Source organism: Hyaena hyaena, unplaced genomic scaffold, assembly GCF_003009895.1.
Source record: "Hyaena hyaena isolate Hyena2069 unplaced genomic scaffold, ASM300989v1 scaffold_85, whole genome shotgun sequence".
Lineage (NCBI taxonomy): Eukaryota > Metazoa > Chordata > Mammalia > Carnivora > Hyaenidae > Hyaena > Hyaena hyaena.
The window spans coordinates 2,901,295-2,919,975 of NW_024080717.1; the positions used below are offsets into that span (position 1 = coordinate 2,901,295).

Consider the following 18,681-nt stretch of genomic DNA (forward strand, 5'->3'; position numbering starts at 1 on the left):
TTCACAAGGTGAGCTCTAACTCCCAATGTGATGGTATATAGAGATGGGGCCTTCGGGGGGGGGGGGCAATGAGAGTTACATGAGGTCATGCGTGTGGGGTCCCCCACAATGCGGGAAGAGATCCTAGAGACCAGAACTCACCACCACCACCACCACCACCATGGAAGGACATGGCAAAAAGGCAGAAGCAGGCCCTCACCAGATACCACATCTGCCAGGACCTGATCTTGGACTTGTGGCCTCCAGAACTGTGAGAAGTCAATGTCTACTGTTGAAGCCCCCGGCCTAGCAGCCTGAGCTAAAACAATCCCCAGTGACTGATGAGAAAAGCAGGCGCAGAAGGTCTCATGAGGCACATGTTCAAGTGCGGTGAGAGAAGCCAGGCTCTGAATCGAGAGAGAATGGACTCTCGATCGCCCAATAAGCACACAATACTCTTTCTTAAGAAAATCGATTCGTTCAGAAGGACAGTTATCACCACTGATGAAATAACTTGTGTTCACTGAACGTGCTGACTTAATATAGCTCACAAAAAAAAAAAGAAAAGAAAAGAAAAGAAAAGAAAAGAAAAGAAAAGAAAAGAAAAGAAATTCACCCCCAGGGGCGCCTGGGTGGCTTAGTCGGTTAAGCGTCCGACTTTCGCTTAGGTCATGATCCCGCGGTTCGTGGGTTCGAGCCCCGCGTTGGGCTCTGTGCTGACTGCCAGCTCAGAGCCTGGAGCCTGTTTCAGTCTGTGACTCCCTCTCTCTCTGACCCTCCCCTGCTCACACTGTCTCTCTCTCTCTCCTAGAAATAAATAAAACATTAAAAAAAAAATTAAAAAAAAAAAAAAAAGAAATTCGCCCCCAAACTCTTAGTCGGGATAAAGTTCTAACTGTAAAGATGCCCACAGGAAGGTCTGTAGACCAGAGTGCCCCACAGGCTGTTCTGTGACGACGGAAATGTCCCATTATCTGTTCTAGGCAATGCGGTGGCCACCAGCCCGCTGGTTCCAACCAGGGGCACGTGTGGCCTCCAAGAAATAGTTGGCAATGTCTAGGGACATTTTTGGCTGTCACAAATGGGTGAGAAGGTACTACGGGCACCCAGGGGGTCAAAGCCGGGGATGCTGCTGAACACCCCGTGATGCTGAGTTATCTGGCCCACAGTGCCAATGGCACCGAGGTAGAGAAGATCTACGCTAGCCACATGCAACTGGCCAGGCAGGTCAGGTGTGGCTAGGAGGCTGGGGGTCTAAATTCTGAATTTTATTTGACTTTTAATTAAGTGAAATTAAAAAATTTTGAGACCGAAACCAACAAAACTGGAAATCATACGTAAACATCCATGTGTGTCCTAGACGGCCACAGCTACAGAGAATGCGCGTAAATACAAAATAAAGGTCTTGGGTCCCAGGTATTTCCATTGAAAGGAACCAAGTATCTTCTGGGAAAAGGAGTCTGAGGCTTAGGACTGAGGGTAAAGAAAAGCAGAGAAGCGAAGGCCCGTGAAGCTTCAGGACGCACGCCCGGGCACCCGACAGGTGAGCACGAGGGCACGTCACAGGACGCTGCCCCCTCTGTGATTGCAGGCAACTCACTCTTGCAGGGTCTGCACCCCCTTTTCCTTGTACTGCAGCTCTTGCTTCATCTGGGTCAGCTCTCGCTTTAATCTGGAAAGCTAAAGACAAATTATATATATTTTTTTCTGAAAACAAGGTCTGAGAAGCGTTTCTACAGTTGTTCGTGTTAACACCGTCCCCTAATTCGCTTCCAATGCGCTGGGTCACCTATGCCCTCCATGAATTTCTGTCCACGGACAAACAGAACAGCCACCGTGGAAGAAGAGCCTCACTTAGACGCGGAGCTCCCATGTCCCTGACAGGCTCCTGCCTATGTGGGACCAGCAACTAGTTTCTTTTTCAGGCAGTGATTTATACATTATCATCAGCAGGCTGCCCAATGCGGTTTTCCTGGGTGGCTCAGTCACCTAAGCATCTGACTTCGGCTTAGGTCACGATCTCACGGTTCATGGGTTCGAGCCCCACATCGGGCTCTGTGTTGACGGCTCAGAGCCTAGAGCCTGCTTCAGAGTCTGTGTCTCCCTCTCCCCCTCCCCCGCTCACGCTCTGTCTCTCTCAAAAATATATAAATATTTAAAAAATAAATAAAACTCAGGGGGTGGGCCTGGCAGCTCACACGTGCAAACCCCTCCCCAGGTGCTCTTCTCGGGTGTGCTGGGGTTTGGGAACTGCTGTGCTGAGACACTCAGGTTTGGGGCACGAGACACCGGAAGAGGCTTCATTTCCAAGATGTCTCCCACGATTTGCCACAAATGCAACAAACCCGTCCCCCTTCCCACGCGGCCAACATGGGGCACTGAAGGGATGAGACAGGGGGGCATGTAAAGAATCCCAGTGTCCTCGGGAAAGGAGCATCAGAACCTTCTGGCCAAACGCCATTGTGGGAAAGATTTCTCTAGGAATACAGCCACCAGGGGAAAACAGAGATGCTGAAGCCGCAGAGGGTCAAGGTCGGCATCCCACTGGGAGTGGGAAGCAGGCCGTGGAGACCAGGCCCTGATGTCACCAGAGCTTTTCGAATTGGGCAGGAGGACTCTAGCTCTAGGAAAAACACAGAGGGGTACAGGCGGCTTTTTGTTAGATGGGCTGGGCTCTCAAAAAGGAACTTTTCTCCGCCTGTTAGAAAAGAGTGAAGGGTAAAACCACACGTGATAATAATGCATGAAATTAAAAATTTTACCAAAATATGAGCGTTGGACACACTGACCACCATTAAATGAACCATCAGAAGTGATGCTACATAGGAATACCCGTGGGGCTTCTGGTGTGAGAGGGCTCTTTTACTCACCCTATCCCGACGACTTGCTATTTCTGCTTTAATTTGGTATGGGTCGTACTTTGTATTTGTCGAATATCCAGAGAAGGCTAAACAGAAGGAAAACAGTGTATTTTATAATGGATCCTTTAAAATAAATAAATACACACAGACAGGAACTTCTGAATCAATAATTAATTCAAAGTCTCCAATTTACAAGTTGGCACCGGCTCGTAAGGAATTAACATTTCACAACCTCAGATCTTGACGCTTGGTTTCTGCCTGTGGCCTTTCGATGTGATTCCACATGAGGCAATATACGGCTGTCGGTAAATCAAAACCATTTGCTTCGAATGCAAAATCACTCGGGTTAAAAACCACAGATAACACTCGGGGGGGGGGGGTTGATTTTGATACGGAAAACAGCTCTAAGTATGTAAATAGTACATACAGGATGAATCCATTTTGGCTTTCTTTTCAAATGCATATACACCTGGATGTCACTTGAAGGACAGAATCCAAAAGCTACCTGTGGTTATTCCCAATTGTTTCATCACAGAAGATTTTTTTTTTCTCCTTCCCTCAGATCTGTATTCTCCAGATGAATGATTTTTGACATAAGAAACAATTACTAAAGGGGGCCCGGGGGGGCTCAGTCAGTTAGGTGTCCGACTTCAGCTCAGGTCATGATCTAATGGTTCGTGGGTCCGAGCCCCATGTCGGGCTCTGTGCTGACAGCTCAGAGCCTGGAGCCCGTTTCGGATTCTGTGTCTCCCTCTCTCTCTCTCTGACCCTCCCCTGTTCACGTGGTCTCTCTCTCTCAGAAATAAATAAAACATTAAAAAAAAAAAAAAGAAACAATTACTAAAGATTTATAAAAAAAAGAAAGGTGACTTTCCAGTAATGTGTCAGTAGCCGACAGGCCCGGGGAAAAGCCATCCTTCCACACTGCGCATTCCGGGCAAAGCGCGGCACCCCCACTTTGATGCCGGCAGCTTGTTTCACTGCAGGGTTAGCTAAAACACCCCACAGAAGCAAGTTGTCTTCCCCGGTACAGCACGGCCTCTAAGCTCTCCAACTGGACGTGGCATCGTTACAAGTAGTCGGTGCCTGGGGTGAGGAGGACACGAAGGCTGTTTAGCTGTGTGCTGAGCGCAGTTAGCCAATTTCTGCCGGTGCAGATAGCTACGAGCCTTTTCCAGGGTCTCCGCCGCCAGAGCAGTTAGTGGCCGCTTCTAACTTCTTCCTCCCCACTCACCTCCCTGCACTGCTTTTTCCTGATGCTTCTGTCTCCTTTCTCTTAAGCTTCGGAAGCCATCAGCCTCTGCGCTGCAGTGACTCAACTTCTGCCCCTACCTTAGCTGGTGGCGCGCGCCTCCGTCTCGGCTATGGCCGACCCCACACCACTATCATCTGCCTCCGGGTTATTCCCATTAACTGCACCTGCTCAAAGACCCATCGGCAGCACCAGCATCTTTCTCTTTACTCCCCGGGTCTGGGCACTGAAGGCTGCCTGCCATTCAGATGACTGGGGCCCGACTGCTAGCGACTAGTTCAAGATCATTTCCTGACTTTGTATCAGAGAGGACGGCTCAAAGTCATCAAGTGGCTTAAACAGCAAGATTGTTTAATAGCCTCAACTAGAACCACATCCAAAGTTAATTGGAGCAGCTCAGGTACCTCTTTTAAAAAAAACAGTTCCAGGGGCACTTGGGCGGCTCAGTCAGCTGAGCGTCTGACTCTTGATTTCGGCTCAGGTCATGATCTCAGGGTCATGGTAACAAGCCCCACATCAGGCTCCGAGCTGAGCACAGGCCTGCTTAAGATTCTCTCTCTCCCCCTCTGCCCCTCTCCCCTGCTCCTGTGCTCCCTCTCTCTCTAAAATAATAATAATAATAATAAAAGCTAATCTATTAAAAAAAACCACTTTCATAAAAAACTTACTATTGAAGTCCCTAACACAGTCAGGATTTCAAACCGTTAGAATCTGCTAGAAATAAATCTGCCAACTTTATCTCAATGCTCTTATATTTAGAATCGTAATCTCTCGAAGACATGGAGTGAAATATTTCTAAAATGGAATTCTTTCTTAAACAAGGAGTAGCTATTTCCAAACCCTTCAACTTCCATTTGACTGATTCCTTGGCTTCGTTTTAAGATCGGTACTGAAAGCAACACCTTAGACAAAGCCCTTAAGAGTCAGGAATCATTTCTATGAAATCTCTACCTTGAACTCCTGGGACTTCAAAGTCCCCCCCACCCCCCCACACCTGAGTTAAAAGGACTTCCACTGGGACCCAGATACCCTCACTCCCATGCGTGTCAACCTGTCACCTTGCATTTGAGGAAGACAATGCCAGCGGTTACCACCTGGAATTGTTCCCATTTGGGGGAGAAAGCAGCCCCCTCACCAGAGTCCGGGGAAATGAGCAGCAGTATTAAACAGCGGTAACATAACGGTCTCAAATCGTTGCCAAAGAACTCCTTTTCTATGCAATTTCATAGGGAAAATTAGCCAAGAGACTTGAAATAACAGGATACAGCTGGACAAATACACAGCAACCTGCGCCCCCCACCCCTACCCCGTTCTCTTTCCTAACTAATGGGACCCTCAGTTTGTCGGGTGCGCACCTGTCCCCCGGGGGGCTCCGCGGGTACCGAGTCATGGCGGGGGGGGGGGGGGCGGGCCTGATAAAGCATGGTCTCACAGAGCCACCGAACCCACCGATGGGGAGGCCCACTCCACGGATGAAGGACTGTTCTGTGACACGGGAGTGGGTCTTTTCTGTCACTTACAGCTGAAACCATCCCAAATGATAAAACAGGTTTTCCGTATGAGGCTAGAATTCGTGTCAGCTTTGCTACAGTCTCTCAAATTTAAAAACTCCAGGACTGGGACGAGGGAAAAGGCAACTCAAGTACCTAACACAGTGATAAAACACAGTTTACCTTCAAATACGAAGGAGCGTCGTGAACACCGGCATAACTTTTAATAATGTGACTCAGCTTACAAAGACAAATCCTTAGTGCCTCACATCTGCCGGTAAGTCTAACGGAACCCCTTTCTGGACAGTCCGAGGAACACCTCAGGATGCCAGGCTCCATTTTTCACGGCGTGCACTCCACGACATTTAAAAAAAGTATGCCTCTTGTTAAGACACGTCTCCAGCCTCAGGGTTTATGATAAAGACCCAACTTTCGCCTTGGTAACTTTCTTCTCTCTTGAAGACCTGAGCGGCCACAGCGATTAAACAGCCCACTCAGGCGTACAGTAGTGACGCGAGACCGAGATTACAGTCTAGCTGGACCACAGCAACGCCAACTCCCGCCGCTTGCTAGTGGAGGGTGCCTTTCACATTAATCGCATCTGTTCTTGGAAAATCTTTGTGAGAGACAACGATTACGTCACCCCACTTGAACAAAGACGAAGTCTGCAGTGACTTGATCTACATCAGTCAAGAAGGGACTTGGGTCTGAAACTTGGGCTCCTGTGGGCCAGCTGCCCAAGATTCTTTCATCAGATTAGCTTTTCCAACAAGGGAAGGAATGGACCCCGGGCTGCCCAGTGCCCACTGCCCAATAGGTGAGCGGGGGCTGTGCACTAAGCACTCGTGACGCGGCAGACCCCAGGACTTAGTTTGGATTTTGATTTTACGGGGCATCGAAAAGGGAAAACACGTCTGCTCATGTGTCCGTCTGTGCCTCCCCGTTTCTCTGTTACACACAGGCCTCCGCTGTGCTGTGGGAACCTAAGGTCACCCTGGGGGTGGGGGGAGGTGACATGTTCTGGAAGGCCATAGTCCTTCTCCAAAGACGTCCTCTGGGCAGACTGCCCCTTGGGACCAGGTGTGCCCCTCCAGGCATCGGCACTACCAGGAGTTGCTCAAGGAAGCCAGAAGAACCCTGGCAGACGGGATGGCAAGCCCCGACAGTTCCCATGCTGACAGGTACTCATTACCAGAGCAGGGACAAAGGCGCGCAAGTAACCCAGGCCAACGGAGGAGGGCATGACATTTGTTTTTACAGGCGCCATGAGCAAAGGAACAAAGAGTATCAAACAAGCCTGCTCAGAGGTAACCTACAGAGGTAACAGAAGACGCCACCAAACTCAGACAGAGAGTTCTCTCTCGGGAACGTCCTCTGGGACGGACCAGGGGATTACCTCTCGACAGACGTACACTCCGCAATCGCCTTTAAGATTGAGTCTCGCCAACTAATACCCGTGAAAAATGCTGTGCGACCCATTTTTCCCGGGCCAGCTCCAACACGCTTACACAGAGAAAACAAAAGGCAGAACGGACAGACCGTGGCCACTGTATCAGCCTCGGCGGTAGAGGAGAACCCCTCTGCGGGATGAAGCCTTTGTGGGATGGGCCTAAGGCCTCAGAAAGAATGCTGGCAAAACTGATAACCTAGAAGGTCGAGCGTCACCACCACCTAACCCAGGAATTCAGGGTGGCTCAGCACTTTCCCACGGGAGATTAAGCCACCTCTCCCAGCCACCCACAGATACATTTGGTGCAGACTTCTGGTAGCTCCTAAGCCGGGGTCACAAAGCCCTATTCCTGCCGCTGGAAGAGACCATCACAGCCAGTCTAGACCCGTAGATCCTCAACTCTGGGACTCACCTGGGAAGCTTTACCAAAAAATGTCTGGCCCCACCTGGGGCCAATTAGATCAAAATCTCTGTGAGTGGGGCCTGGGCAGCAGTTTTTAAAAGCCCCTCAGGAGATTATACCCTGTGGCCAGGGTTCAGAACTACTGATTTAGACCAGGGGTTGGGAAACTTCTGCTGCAAAGGGCCAGATTGTAAATATTTTCGGCTTTGTGGACCAAACAGTCTCTGTCTCAATTCCTCAACCCTGCCACGCCACTGTAGCTTCTATAGACAATAGGGAAGCGAGTGGGTGTGGCTGCGTTCCAATAAAACTTTATTTATAAAGAGCCAGAGTGGACAGGATTCAGCCCAGAAACCATGCATAATTTGCTGACCCGCGGTTTAGACCGTAATTTCTCCCACGCAAGAATTCCTTCTGGAAGATCCTGCAAATGGTCATAATACTTCGTCTGAATGTATCTGGAAGCTCAAGTTTCTCAGGAAGACTGAAAGATTAACTCTAGCATAAAAGCGTCTGCAATAACAAATGTACTCAGTGGAAAAGGCAAAGAGAAGAACGCATAAGGACGAAGAAGTAGGGTAAATCAAGACAGAACTATCTTCTTCCTCTAAATGAGGAATCGATTCACCCTTCACCCAGAGAGAATGATGCTCACTGCATGAAATAAATGCATGGAATCAGAGACAAGTCTTAAAATAAGTCTGAAAAAAGAAAAAGACCTCCCTCTTTCCACCTCTACATGTGAGCAATGTTAACAGTTTAATGTAACTCCTCCTGGCTTTTCTTTCGCCTTTGTGGTGGCGGATACCACACATAATGAGAAGTGTACAAAACAATGAATTAATGCAAAGCAAATACAAACGTAACCCATCAGGTCGAAAAATACAAAGGCCTTTAATTCTTGGGTAGCGTTTGCTGTTTTCAGTTTTCATAGTTATAATGAAGAAGTTCCTTCACTACAAAGATTTGGATGAAACTCCTTTACCAGCAAAAGAAAACAACACGTGAAGAAAGTAGGAGAGGGGCACCTGGAGGGCTCAGTCGGTTGAGCGTCCGACTTCGGCTCAGGTCATGATCTCTCGGTTCATGGGTTCGAGCCCCACATCAGGCTCTGTGCTGACGGCTAGCTCAGAGCCTGGAGCCTGTTTCAGATTCTGTGTCTCCCTCTCTCTCTGACTCTCCCCTGCTCATGCTGTCTCTCTCAGAAGTAAATAAAACATTAAAAAAAAGAAGAAAGTAGGAGAAAATGACAAAATGGAACTATGGGAGAGCACCGGCGTGTCGCAGAGAGAACATGTCCACTGCAGAACAGCTCCATCCCTGCATCCTACAAACAAAATAGGCCTGCGTACCAGGCAGCTCCCAGAAATAGAGTAGAGTACGGTTTTCAGCCTCATGGGGACATGCCCGGCAAGCATTTGCATTTGCTTTGCTCAGGGACCAAAAAAAAGGTCAAGGCTTCGATATTCTTAGATACCAGATGGCCCAATATTGACACAAAGTCTTTTCTCTCCAGTGAATGGAGTTTTATTCTGGTGATTTCCACAACTCAGGGAGAAATCTGTGAAGGGGTGGGAGAAATGCACATCACTTCCTCCCGCCCACCCCTGCCGGCTCCAATGGTAAAAATGGCTATTTTAGGGGCACCTAGGGGGCTCAGTCAGTTGAGTGTCCGACTCTTGATTTCAGCTCTGGTCATGATCTCATGCTTCGTGAGATCGAGCCCCATGCTGGGCTCTGCTGACACCATGGAGCCTGCTTGGGATTCTCTCTCTCCTTCTCTCTCCGGCCCTCCCCGGCTTGTGTTCTCTCTTTCTCTCTCTCTCGAGAATAAAGAAATAAACATTTAAGAAAACGGCTGTTTTAGTTCATTCCTTTGTTCGCCATCACTGCCTAATTTTTCCTGACAATCAGCCATTAGATTAGATGATCAGCAATTAGATCATGGTGTATCTGGGATATACCAATACCAGGTACTAAGTAAGTATCTGTTGGAAACTAGATGAATAGTTGAGTAATCCCACCATGGGCCACAAGAAAGCCAAGGAGTAGAAAGTGCTCTGCCTCCCACCCGCCCCTCTTAGTGTTGCAGCCTTGCCAGAGGACTGGTCAATTTGTAATCGGTCTTTATTTCCAGAGAAGTTGAACAACAGGAGGGCAAAGGGTTTCAAAAGCACAATTAGCTCCTCTGCACTGCCTCTTCCATGTCCAGGGAACAGTACAGGGCACTGAAGGCTGCGTACACAAACAGACCTGGGTTCAGATCCCAGTTCTGCCATTTACTGGGCGTGTGACCTTGAAGAAGTAACCTCGCCTCCCCAGTACCGCTTCTCGCGTGTACAACAAAGAGAGCATCGTGTACTTCACACTGTTGCAATTGTAACGATGCAGAGGAAACTCTAGCTCACTGAATACCAGTTCATTTCACTTCAAGTCATGGCCAGTGAAGGAAGTAATGGGAAATGGGTCCAAATGGTATCCTGTTCCCAGTACCAGAGCAAGGGGACGCCTCCCTGCTTCAGAGGACTAGCAATCCGGGCTGTGAGAGACCGGTGTGGTCTGAGAGAATTCACATGAGTCACCTAACAGAGTTTTCACTGTCATAACTGGTAGTTCAGGTTAAATGGCAAGTTAAAAGAGCTCAGTCAAAACCCCAGGAACAGCAGCGACCTGGTAAAGCACCTGGATTAAGTCCATTACAATTCCATTTGGGGTCTTATCCCAGATGAGTCAACAAGCCCCAGCCAAATCCACTGGTACCTCTAGCCCTCCAGGAAAACAGGCAGGCCCAATCTGGCCCCAGGGCCACTTACACAAGTGGATGCAGAGACTGTGTCTACACAGAGACTTCTAGCAGGTCAGGATGCTGATGAGCACGGTAAGAGTCTCAGATAAGCACTATAGAGTCATCTGCTTCCTCTACTGAAGGTTTCTTCACTCACCACTCAGGACAGCACCTTGAGTATCTCTTTTTTACCGGGCATTAGGAAAATTCTATGGGGCACAGGAAAGAATATAACTGAGTGCAATCTCCTACATGCCCACATGTCAAAGCCCACGGAAATACAAAACCTGACGGTGAGGGATGTCCCAGCATTAAAGGGCTATGGGTTCTAAATGCTCTTAATCTATGGGCTCAGCTTTGGCCCGGGATTCCTCCTCCCTCGCCTCCCCCAGGGCTGGGTGTGGAATCTAACAGGATGCTCTAAGGTCCTCCTCGACTGCATCCTCACGCGCTCGGGTCCAGAGCCCCCATGTTCACCGCGACTGAAGTCTCGGCTGCACTGGCCGCAGGCAATATGTAAGAAATGTCTTTCCTTGCTGCCATTTTTCTTTTCAATCGCTGGAACAAAGTTCCTGCCAAATTGTCTGGTCTGTCTTTCCCCCCATTCCATTCGTGGAAGAAAAATCAACCGGAGGGCCTTTGGAGACCTAACCAAACCCGACCATGGAAGAGATAGGGTCCCTAAAGGCTACTGAGAAGAAACATTCCATTAGGGTGAATCATATGAAACTGCCTATAGTCAGCCCTTTTTAAGCTACAAAAAGAACAATTTTATGTGGTTCAACGTAGCTTCTGCCAAGTAACTTTTGAAAAGGCTTACAATCGCTGACCATATACTCTCAGGAACAGTTCCAAGCCACCGGTGCAGCGAGGTGTGACCTCGACGTACCAACACCATGGGCTTCTAATCCTATGAGAGACCCTCTGCTGGCCCACAGAAGTCAGCTCAATAGATATCAAAAGCCTGAGATCTTACATAGTGTAGTTTCTGACCACAGTGGAATTACGCTAGAAATCAGCAACATAACACCTTTAGGAAGTCCCAACAACTTGCTTTTAGAGAACCCACGGGTCAAAAAGGAAAACGGCCATTCTGGATTGACTGAAAATGAAAGCGTCGACACTTGCAGCGCGCAGTTGAAGTTGCACTTAAAGAAGAATTCATACCTTTAATCAGGTCAGGTGAGAAAATACGAAAGGTCTAAAATCAGTGATCTACACTTCTACTTTAGGAAGCTAGAAAAGGAAGAACAGAGTTAAAGCCAAACTAAGAAGGAAGAAAATAATAAAGAGGAGAAATCAATAAAACAGAAAGTGGATAAGAAATAGGAGGGGAAAAAGCCAATTCATTGTAAAGGCAAATACAGTCAATGAAAGTTTAGCTGCACTGACTGAGAAAAAAAAGAAGACACAAATTATTAACATTAGGAATGATAGACCAGACACCACCTAGGAGTGTCTAGATATGAAATGAATCGTAAGGGAATTCTACAAACTTTATAAACTTGACACCTTGGCTGGACAGTCAGCAAATCTCCCTGCCGGCCAAATCGAACTTGTTACCTGCGTTTACACTTTATCAGAACAACCCCCACACATTCGTTTATGTATTATCTCATTTATGTATCATGTATTATGTATTATCTCGTTTATGTATTATTATGTATTCGTTTATGTATTATCCCCTGTCGCACTGTAGCGACACGGTTGCATAGTTGCAGCTGAGACCCTATGGCCCACAAAGCCTAAAATATTTACTGTCTAACCTTTGGTAGAAAAGTTTGCTGACTTTCGGACTAGATAAAATAGACAAAATCCTTGAGCCACACAAATACTCCAACGGATTCACAAAGAAAACAGAACATCTGAATAACCTCTCATCTATAAAAGATATTGAACTTATAGTTACAAACATTCCCACAAAGAAGACCTCAAGATCCAGCTGGCTTTTTCTGGTGAATTCTATCAAATACCAATCCCACACAAACTCCTTCCAGAAAGAGAGGAGGAGGGAACGCTTTTCAATTCATCCTGTGAGGCCCGATACCAAAATCAGAGAAAAACATTGTAAGAAAAGAAACTACGGAGATAGAAAACCAGCCTCACTGTGTTCTTTTTTTTTTTTTATTTATTTCTAGGAGAGAGAGAGAGAGACAGCATGAGCAGGGGAGGGTCAGAGAGAGAGGGAGACACAGACTCTGAAATAGGCTCCAGGCTCTGAGCTGGCAGTCAGCACAGAGCCCGACACGGGGCTCGAACCCACAAACCGCGAGATCATGACCTAAGCGAAAGTCGGACGCTTAACCAACTAAGCCACCCAGGCGCCCCTCACTGCGTTCTGAAGAACAGTTAAAACAAAAACCAAAAACCCAAACAACCTGGCAGATATCAGTATCTGAAGAGCAAGAGGGAAGACAAGCTGGAAACAACATGGCCTTACACCTGGGTCCTGACCTTCCCTTGGGACACGTGAGGGCAGGGCTGTCTTCAGCTCCTGTGGCCGAGGGGAACCCCTGCCCCGCACTCCCCCCCCACCCCTGCCGCTGGTAAGGTGCGTTCCCCCTCAACAGCAGCTGCGATAAAAAAAAGACCCGCGGCCCCTCAGCCCTAACTCCGTTCTGACTGGCAACACAATCAAGCTCTGACGGTGTATTCCTCGCCAGCGCCAACACCTGGCAAGGTGGCGGTCACATCACAGGGTAACCTTCCCGGGTCTCAACTGGACTTCAGTTGTTATCACATACGACCTGGTCATAGCGCTGCCGTGCGTTCTTCCCAAACTCACTGGCGCCCAGAACAGTTAGGGCCATGTGCACCTGGGGTGGGCTGTTAAGTGTGACAAGCCTGTCGGGAAGGGACTGGCTCAGGCGGGAACTCACCGCGTCAGCAAAAAAACGCCCTGCTGTCTGAGACAGGACTGGAGATGGGGGCCCGCATCCGGTAACCACTAAAACAAAGAGGGAGTCCTTTCGAGGACATGGGTGTGCATCCACCTGAGGGGCTGGGCCCCCGATCTTCCGGGTCACCTGAGTTCCCCCATCCTCGGCGTGCTGCCCCGGGAAGGACTCTACACAGAGACACGTGCTTGACGCGCATGATGGCTCCTGAGTCCTTCCACGCGGGATGAACAAACCCACTGGCTGGCTCTCCCCGAGGATCGCCCCTAATGAGCACTCTCGGTGGCAGAGGTCTCTGAGTGAAGCCCTTTTCTGAACCGACAAACGTGAGACATGAGGCCGTTTTCTCCCTTCCCTACCTGGATGCGATGCGGTGAGGGCAGGGACCTTTGCTTTCTCAGGCTCCCGCATATCACGGTGCCCGAGCACGGGACGGGCCCCTGGTAGATACTCACTTAAGGGGTGGCTAGCGGGGGACACCTGATTCCAGGGCAAAATACCGATGACCTAACAATATGCGGTTGGAAACTTTACCAAGCCGTCTTGCCCGAGTCAAGTTCTGTGTGGGCACATAAGCTACTGGAGAAGTGGCTTTTGACACCGCGCACGGTGCCCGCGGGGGACAGTCAACTCACAGCTGGTGTACGAGCGGCTGTCGTCCTCACACATTTTGTGCAGCTGCTGGTATTCCTCCTGGGCCAGTTCAAACCGCTGCTGCTTAATCTGGTAGATCTCTTTCTTGGCGTTTAGAGCCTCCTGGGCCACGATCAAATACTCCTTGAGCATCCGCTCCTGCTCTCGCCGCCACTGTTCTCTGGGGTCCTCAATCTGCGTAAGCTCTGAAATTAAAGGGGCGAGAATGTAAGTGACTTGCAGGTAAAATCTTGAGGTTGAGCAACAGTCACGCAGTTCCGTGACTAGGCGGTATGACAATCAATTAACCGCCAGGACACACGTTGTGGACGCATCCTCGTAACGAAGCCTCCTCAAGTGTGGAACACCCACTGTTTATAGATCCACAGCTGAACCGAGAAGAAAACTCTAGGGATATGGAAAAGTCTCCCCGGGGCGGGAGACGATACTAGACAATTTTTCACACTGTGAATAAACATTGGCCGAGATGAATCCAGATGAGCTCCTCGCTGTTGAAATAATGGTTACTTCCAACCTTATGGTTGCTGACTTCTCTGACCCTCTGGCCCGGCTGCTCCCCTTCGCCTGCCCTCTGCACCACACCTGCAGCCCCTCTGTGTCCTTCATGAACCTCCTCGTTTCCCCCCACCCATAAATCCCCCCCAGCTTCTACCCCAGCTCTCTCACGTGCCTCCCTCTGGCTCCAGCCTCTGTCCTGAGCTCCCACTTTCCTTCTGGCTGCTTCCTAGCTGGGTCTCCACCCAGACGGACCCAGAGGAAGTCCAAGTCACTCGTCTGAAGCAGCACTCATTCTCACACGGTGTCCGTCCACCCCCGAAACTGGAACCGAAGCAAACAGGGACACGGCAATCCCCTGCTTCTCCTTCTGCCCCCCGCCCCCCACCAAAGTGAGCGGCACCATCTGGATCTACCCACTCAGCCAGCCCAGGGCGCATCCTCAGAGAACACCGGCTCTTCTCTCTCACCCAGAGTCCTCTGCGGGTCATCATGAACTGGTGATTCCTACCCCCTGGATACAATCATGGCTGACGACACACCCTTCTCTCCATCTCCCCTAAGTTCAATCAGATCCTCATGACCCCGCTCGGAAACCACGCGGGCTTCCCGTCTCATCCCACCGAAGGCCATCCTTAGTGCGCTCGCCGAAGTCGCCTTCCTAGCTCCGCTCGCGAGTCACTGACACACGAACGTCTTTTAAAGCACTATCCTCCTTGTGAAGCAGGAGTCCGGAAACAGACCTGCCAGCGTCACTCCCAGCCTCTGTCCTCTCCCCACCAAGCCGGCCTGTAAATAGGCCGAGTTTTCCGAAGTCCTCATCTCTGGGAAGGCTCATCCGGTTTTGTTTGCGCTGCTTCTGTCCACTTCTGCCCCATCAGGAAACCCTACCCTCTTCTGGGCGCCTTTCCGAAAGCACCTCCTTTTTGAAGCCCCCACCCCCACCCCCAGCACACACGTCTCTCCACGTGGGACTGTCGTTCTTAGCACCTGGCACTTGACCGCTTTCTCATTTGTTTCCCCCACTAAACTACAAGCCCCTCAAAGGCAGGCACGTAGCCCCCGCCATCATTAAATTCTCAGGACCTTTCCTTCATCTGAAACCCAAGGCAAGGCAATCGCTAACTGCTGACCGCAGGCTCGCTGAATGAGCAGCGGGAAAGGGAGTCTGCTCCACGGGGCAGAGGACTACGGCCCCGAAATCAGAGCCCGAGACAGGCGGCGGACTGAGCAAATGGGCAAGACACCTACACTCGAGAGAAGCTCCCCTCCTCCTCGGCCACAAATCTCCCAGTGGAGAAGTCAACCGAAGCGTTGCTCCAGATCAAGTAAAAACTGCACAGAGCGGTGTCCCTGTTCCAAATTTAGAGACCCCAAGCTATGGTGGCTCTGTTATGCCCATGACATGTTGTTAAATACGCGCAGGCTGCCAGCAGCCAAAACAAAGTGAGGGAGTTCAGAGAAGGGGAGCGCCTGGGAACATGCCCCCAACCCAAACCGTATATAAACCTGCAAAATAATTCATCTAAAGCGGCTTGGGGAGCTCCCATCTATTTGCTAGGAGGGATGCTGCCTCATTCACGAATCCTTTAATGAAGCCAATTAGGTCTTCGTAAATCAATGAAAGAGAACAGAGTGTGCTTGATCAGCGCTATGGCAACCGCCAAAAAGCTGGAAATGAGCCCAAGTCCAGCAAGTGAGGAGGGGAGAAATATAGCGGGACCCATCCGCACAATGGAGTGTCCCCAGGCCCCAACGAGGAATGAAGGGCTGCTTCCGGCTCCTGCATGGGCGAACCTCAAGCACACCCACGGGTGGAAGAGGTCAGACACCAAGGGTCACACAGTGCACGATCCCATCTGTGTGAAATGTCCAGAAGAGGCAAGGCAAGTCCAGAGAGACAGAAAGGAGATTTAGTGGTGGCCAGGAGCTGGGAGCCTGGAAGGGAGAAGGGGAGTGACCGCTTATGGGTTCCAGGTTGGACTGGGGGGGGGGGGGGGGGGGGGGGGGGGGGGGGGGGGGGGGGGGGGGGGGGGGGGGGGGGGGGGGGGGGGGGGGGGGGGGGGGGGGATGGAATGTTTTGCAGCGAAAGAGGGGCAGTGGCTGTCCAACAGTGACCACACCAAATGCTGCTGAACTCTACACTTTAAACTGGTTAATTTCCAGTTTTGTGTTTCACCTCGAAACGGTTAAAAAAGTAAATTTTATGTCACGTGTTCTTTACCACAGACACACACACAGACACACACACACACACACACACACACAAGAGCTTGCTAGGATGTTTCAAGTAAGTTCTCCCTTTAAACCCCCTTCCTCCGACAATCCCCCCCCGCCCCGCCCCCTTCACGCTGCCGCCCCAGGCCCCTACCGGACAGCCTCTCTAGGCCTCAAAAGCAAAAGCCCACACGAGGCAATAAGAAACCAAATATCACAACAGCGATCAGGGTCCTGACCCAGCCCAGGAGCTCACGCTCGGTGGGCCTGGGACAGACGAGTTACACCTGTGACGCCAGATGTCAAGGACGCGTGTGTGCCAGTGTGACCGGCTACGGCCCACCCGCTCTGCTCGGTGCTCTGGAGGGTCCTGGGAACCTTGGAGGTGTTCGGCCCAGGGTCCCCCTAGTCCCTCACACCCTACTGCCAACCCGCACAGTTCCAATTTAACATTGGACCCTCTGGGTGCTGTGCCTTTAAAGAGTTTTAAAGCTGCACTATGAAGAGTTGGGTTCTGGGGAGCAAGTTTTCTGGAATGTGCTGTTTGGCCCTCCACGTACAAGCTACTGTAACGATAATAACCTTTCTTGTTCCTGCAAGGAAAAAAAAAAAAGAGCTGGGCTCTCTGAGAGGAGGTGGGGCGATCCCGGAGGTGAGGTCTTTACCCTCGTCACCCACGGTGCTGAGTCACCCCACTTATACTCACAGTGACTAGAAGAGAGTCCTTGGCGATTACTCAGTGTTTGGGTTCACGGCCACGTCTAGAGTGGCAGGTGGGATCCCTGCGCTGCACACTGGGTCTCACCTTGGGCCCCGTGTCGCCAGGGCCCAAAGGGTGGCCAGCACAGAGAGGTGCTCTGACCCAGCCGCTGCGACGGCGAGCAGCCGCGCCAGGAAGACCCACAGCAGAGAAGGGGGCGCAGTGGGATGAGCAAGCCGGGTTTATGAGAGAGGCGAGCCAGAACGGGTCCGTGACCTCGGGGGCAGGCCGGCTTTCTGGGAAGGCTGTATAAGGCAGATGCCTCTGCTGTTCAATAATAGCACCTGGGCCCGGGGACCGATGATGAAGCCGCGGTGCGCGTGTGCCTGGGCCCGTGGGGCAGCGCCCCCTCCCTCCCCCCGCCCCGCGGGAGCAGCCCTCCAGCCGCTGGGAAGGCAAGCCCAGATGGCGGGACACCTCAAACGCACACAGTAGTGAGGCCCCCGGTCGGCGGGGGCTACGGGGAGGACCGTCCGCAGCTGGAGCCTCGCTAAGCACGGCGCTCTGGCCGGTGGGTGTGGCGGGTTTAGCCAGGAGCCCTCCTGCCACTTGGGTAACCGCCTGGCGGGGCGGACCGGCCAGGGCAGGACTCATCCCCCCTGCCCAGTCTTGGGGTGAGAGCTGCAGTCAGGCGCACGGCTGACCGCCACGTGTCGGAAATTCCACTGCCCCGGGACCGAGAAAGGAATCCTTGCCACTCAGTGTCCCAACGCTGCCTCAGGAGGCTGGCCTGGAAGAGACAGGCGAGAGTGGGCCCTGAAGACACCAACCTGGGCTCACTGTGCTACGGGAGGAGCCCCAGGACCGGAAAGAGCTTCAAATCACTCACATGGCAGGCATCGTGAGTCTTCAGGCCCCTCCCGCTCCGGGCTCCCCCACACTTAATAAACTGAAGGACAGAAAACACGCTGAGGGGGCACCTGGGTGGCTCAGTCGGTTAAGCGACCGACTTCGGCTCACGTCGTGATCTTGAGGTCTGAGAGTTCTAGCCCCACGTCAGGCTCTGTGCGGACAGCTCAGAGCCTGGAGCCTGCTTCGGATTCTGTGTCTCCCTCTCTCTCTGTCCCTCTCCCGCTTGCACTCTGTCTCTCTCTCTTAAAAATAAAAAAAGTTAAAAAAATTTTTTAATAGAAATAAACTTTAAAGAAAACAAAAAACATGCTGAGGGGAAGCCATGCTTGGTGTCCCAAGGAATGAAAAACGTCAAACAACAGAAACTCTGAGGGTAGCTAGAATGAAACCGTGAGGGAGTGAAATGCGGGAATCGGAGTGAGAAGTGGGTCCCAGCCGGGGCCGGATCGAGAAGGGCTGACGAAGGTGCAGCAAGCCGAGAGCGAGCGGCAGACAACAGATCTCGGACACAATGGAGCCTGTGAACTAGCGTGTGTCAACCTCGGCACCACTGTCCTTTCGGGGAGCTGTCCTGAGCAGCGGACAG

General features: G+C 51.0%; 1 protein-coding gene across 1 annotated transcript in view; it reads right to left on the reverse strand.

Moving 5' to 3' along the window:
• The window catches only part of WWC3 (WWC family member 3), a 113,965-nt gene that overhangs the window by 55,851 nt on the left and 39,433 nt on the right, over window positions 1-18,681 (reverse strand). The window contains exons 3-5 of the mRNA XM_039234249.1: window positions 13,753-13,956; window positions 2,850-2,926; window positions 1,580-1,659 (exon numbers count right to left, since the gene is read on the reverse strand). Coding sequence (XP_039090180.1) covers window positions 1,580-1,659; window positions 2,850-2,926; window positions 13,753-13,956 — 361 coding nt within the window. The remainder of the gene's footprint in view (window positions 1-1,579; window positions 1,660-2,849; window positions 2,927-13,752; window positions 13,957-18,681) is intronic.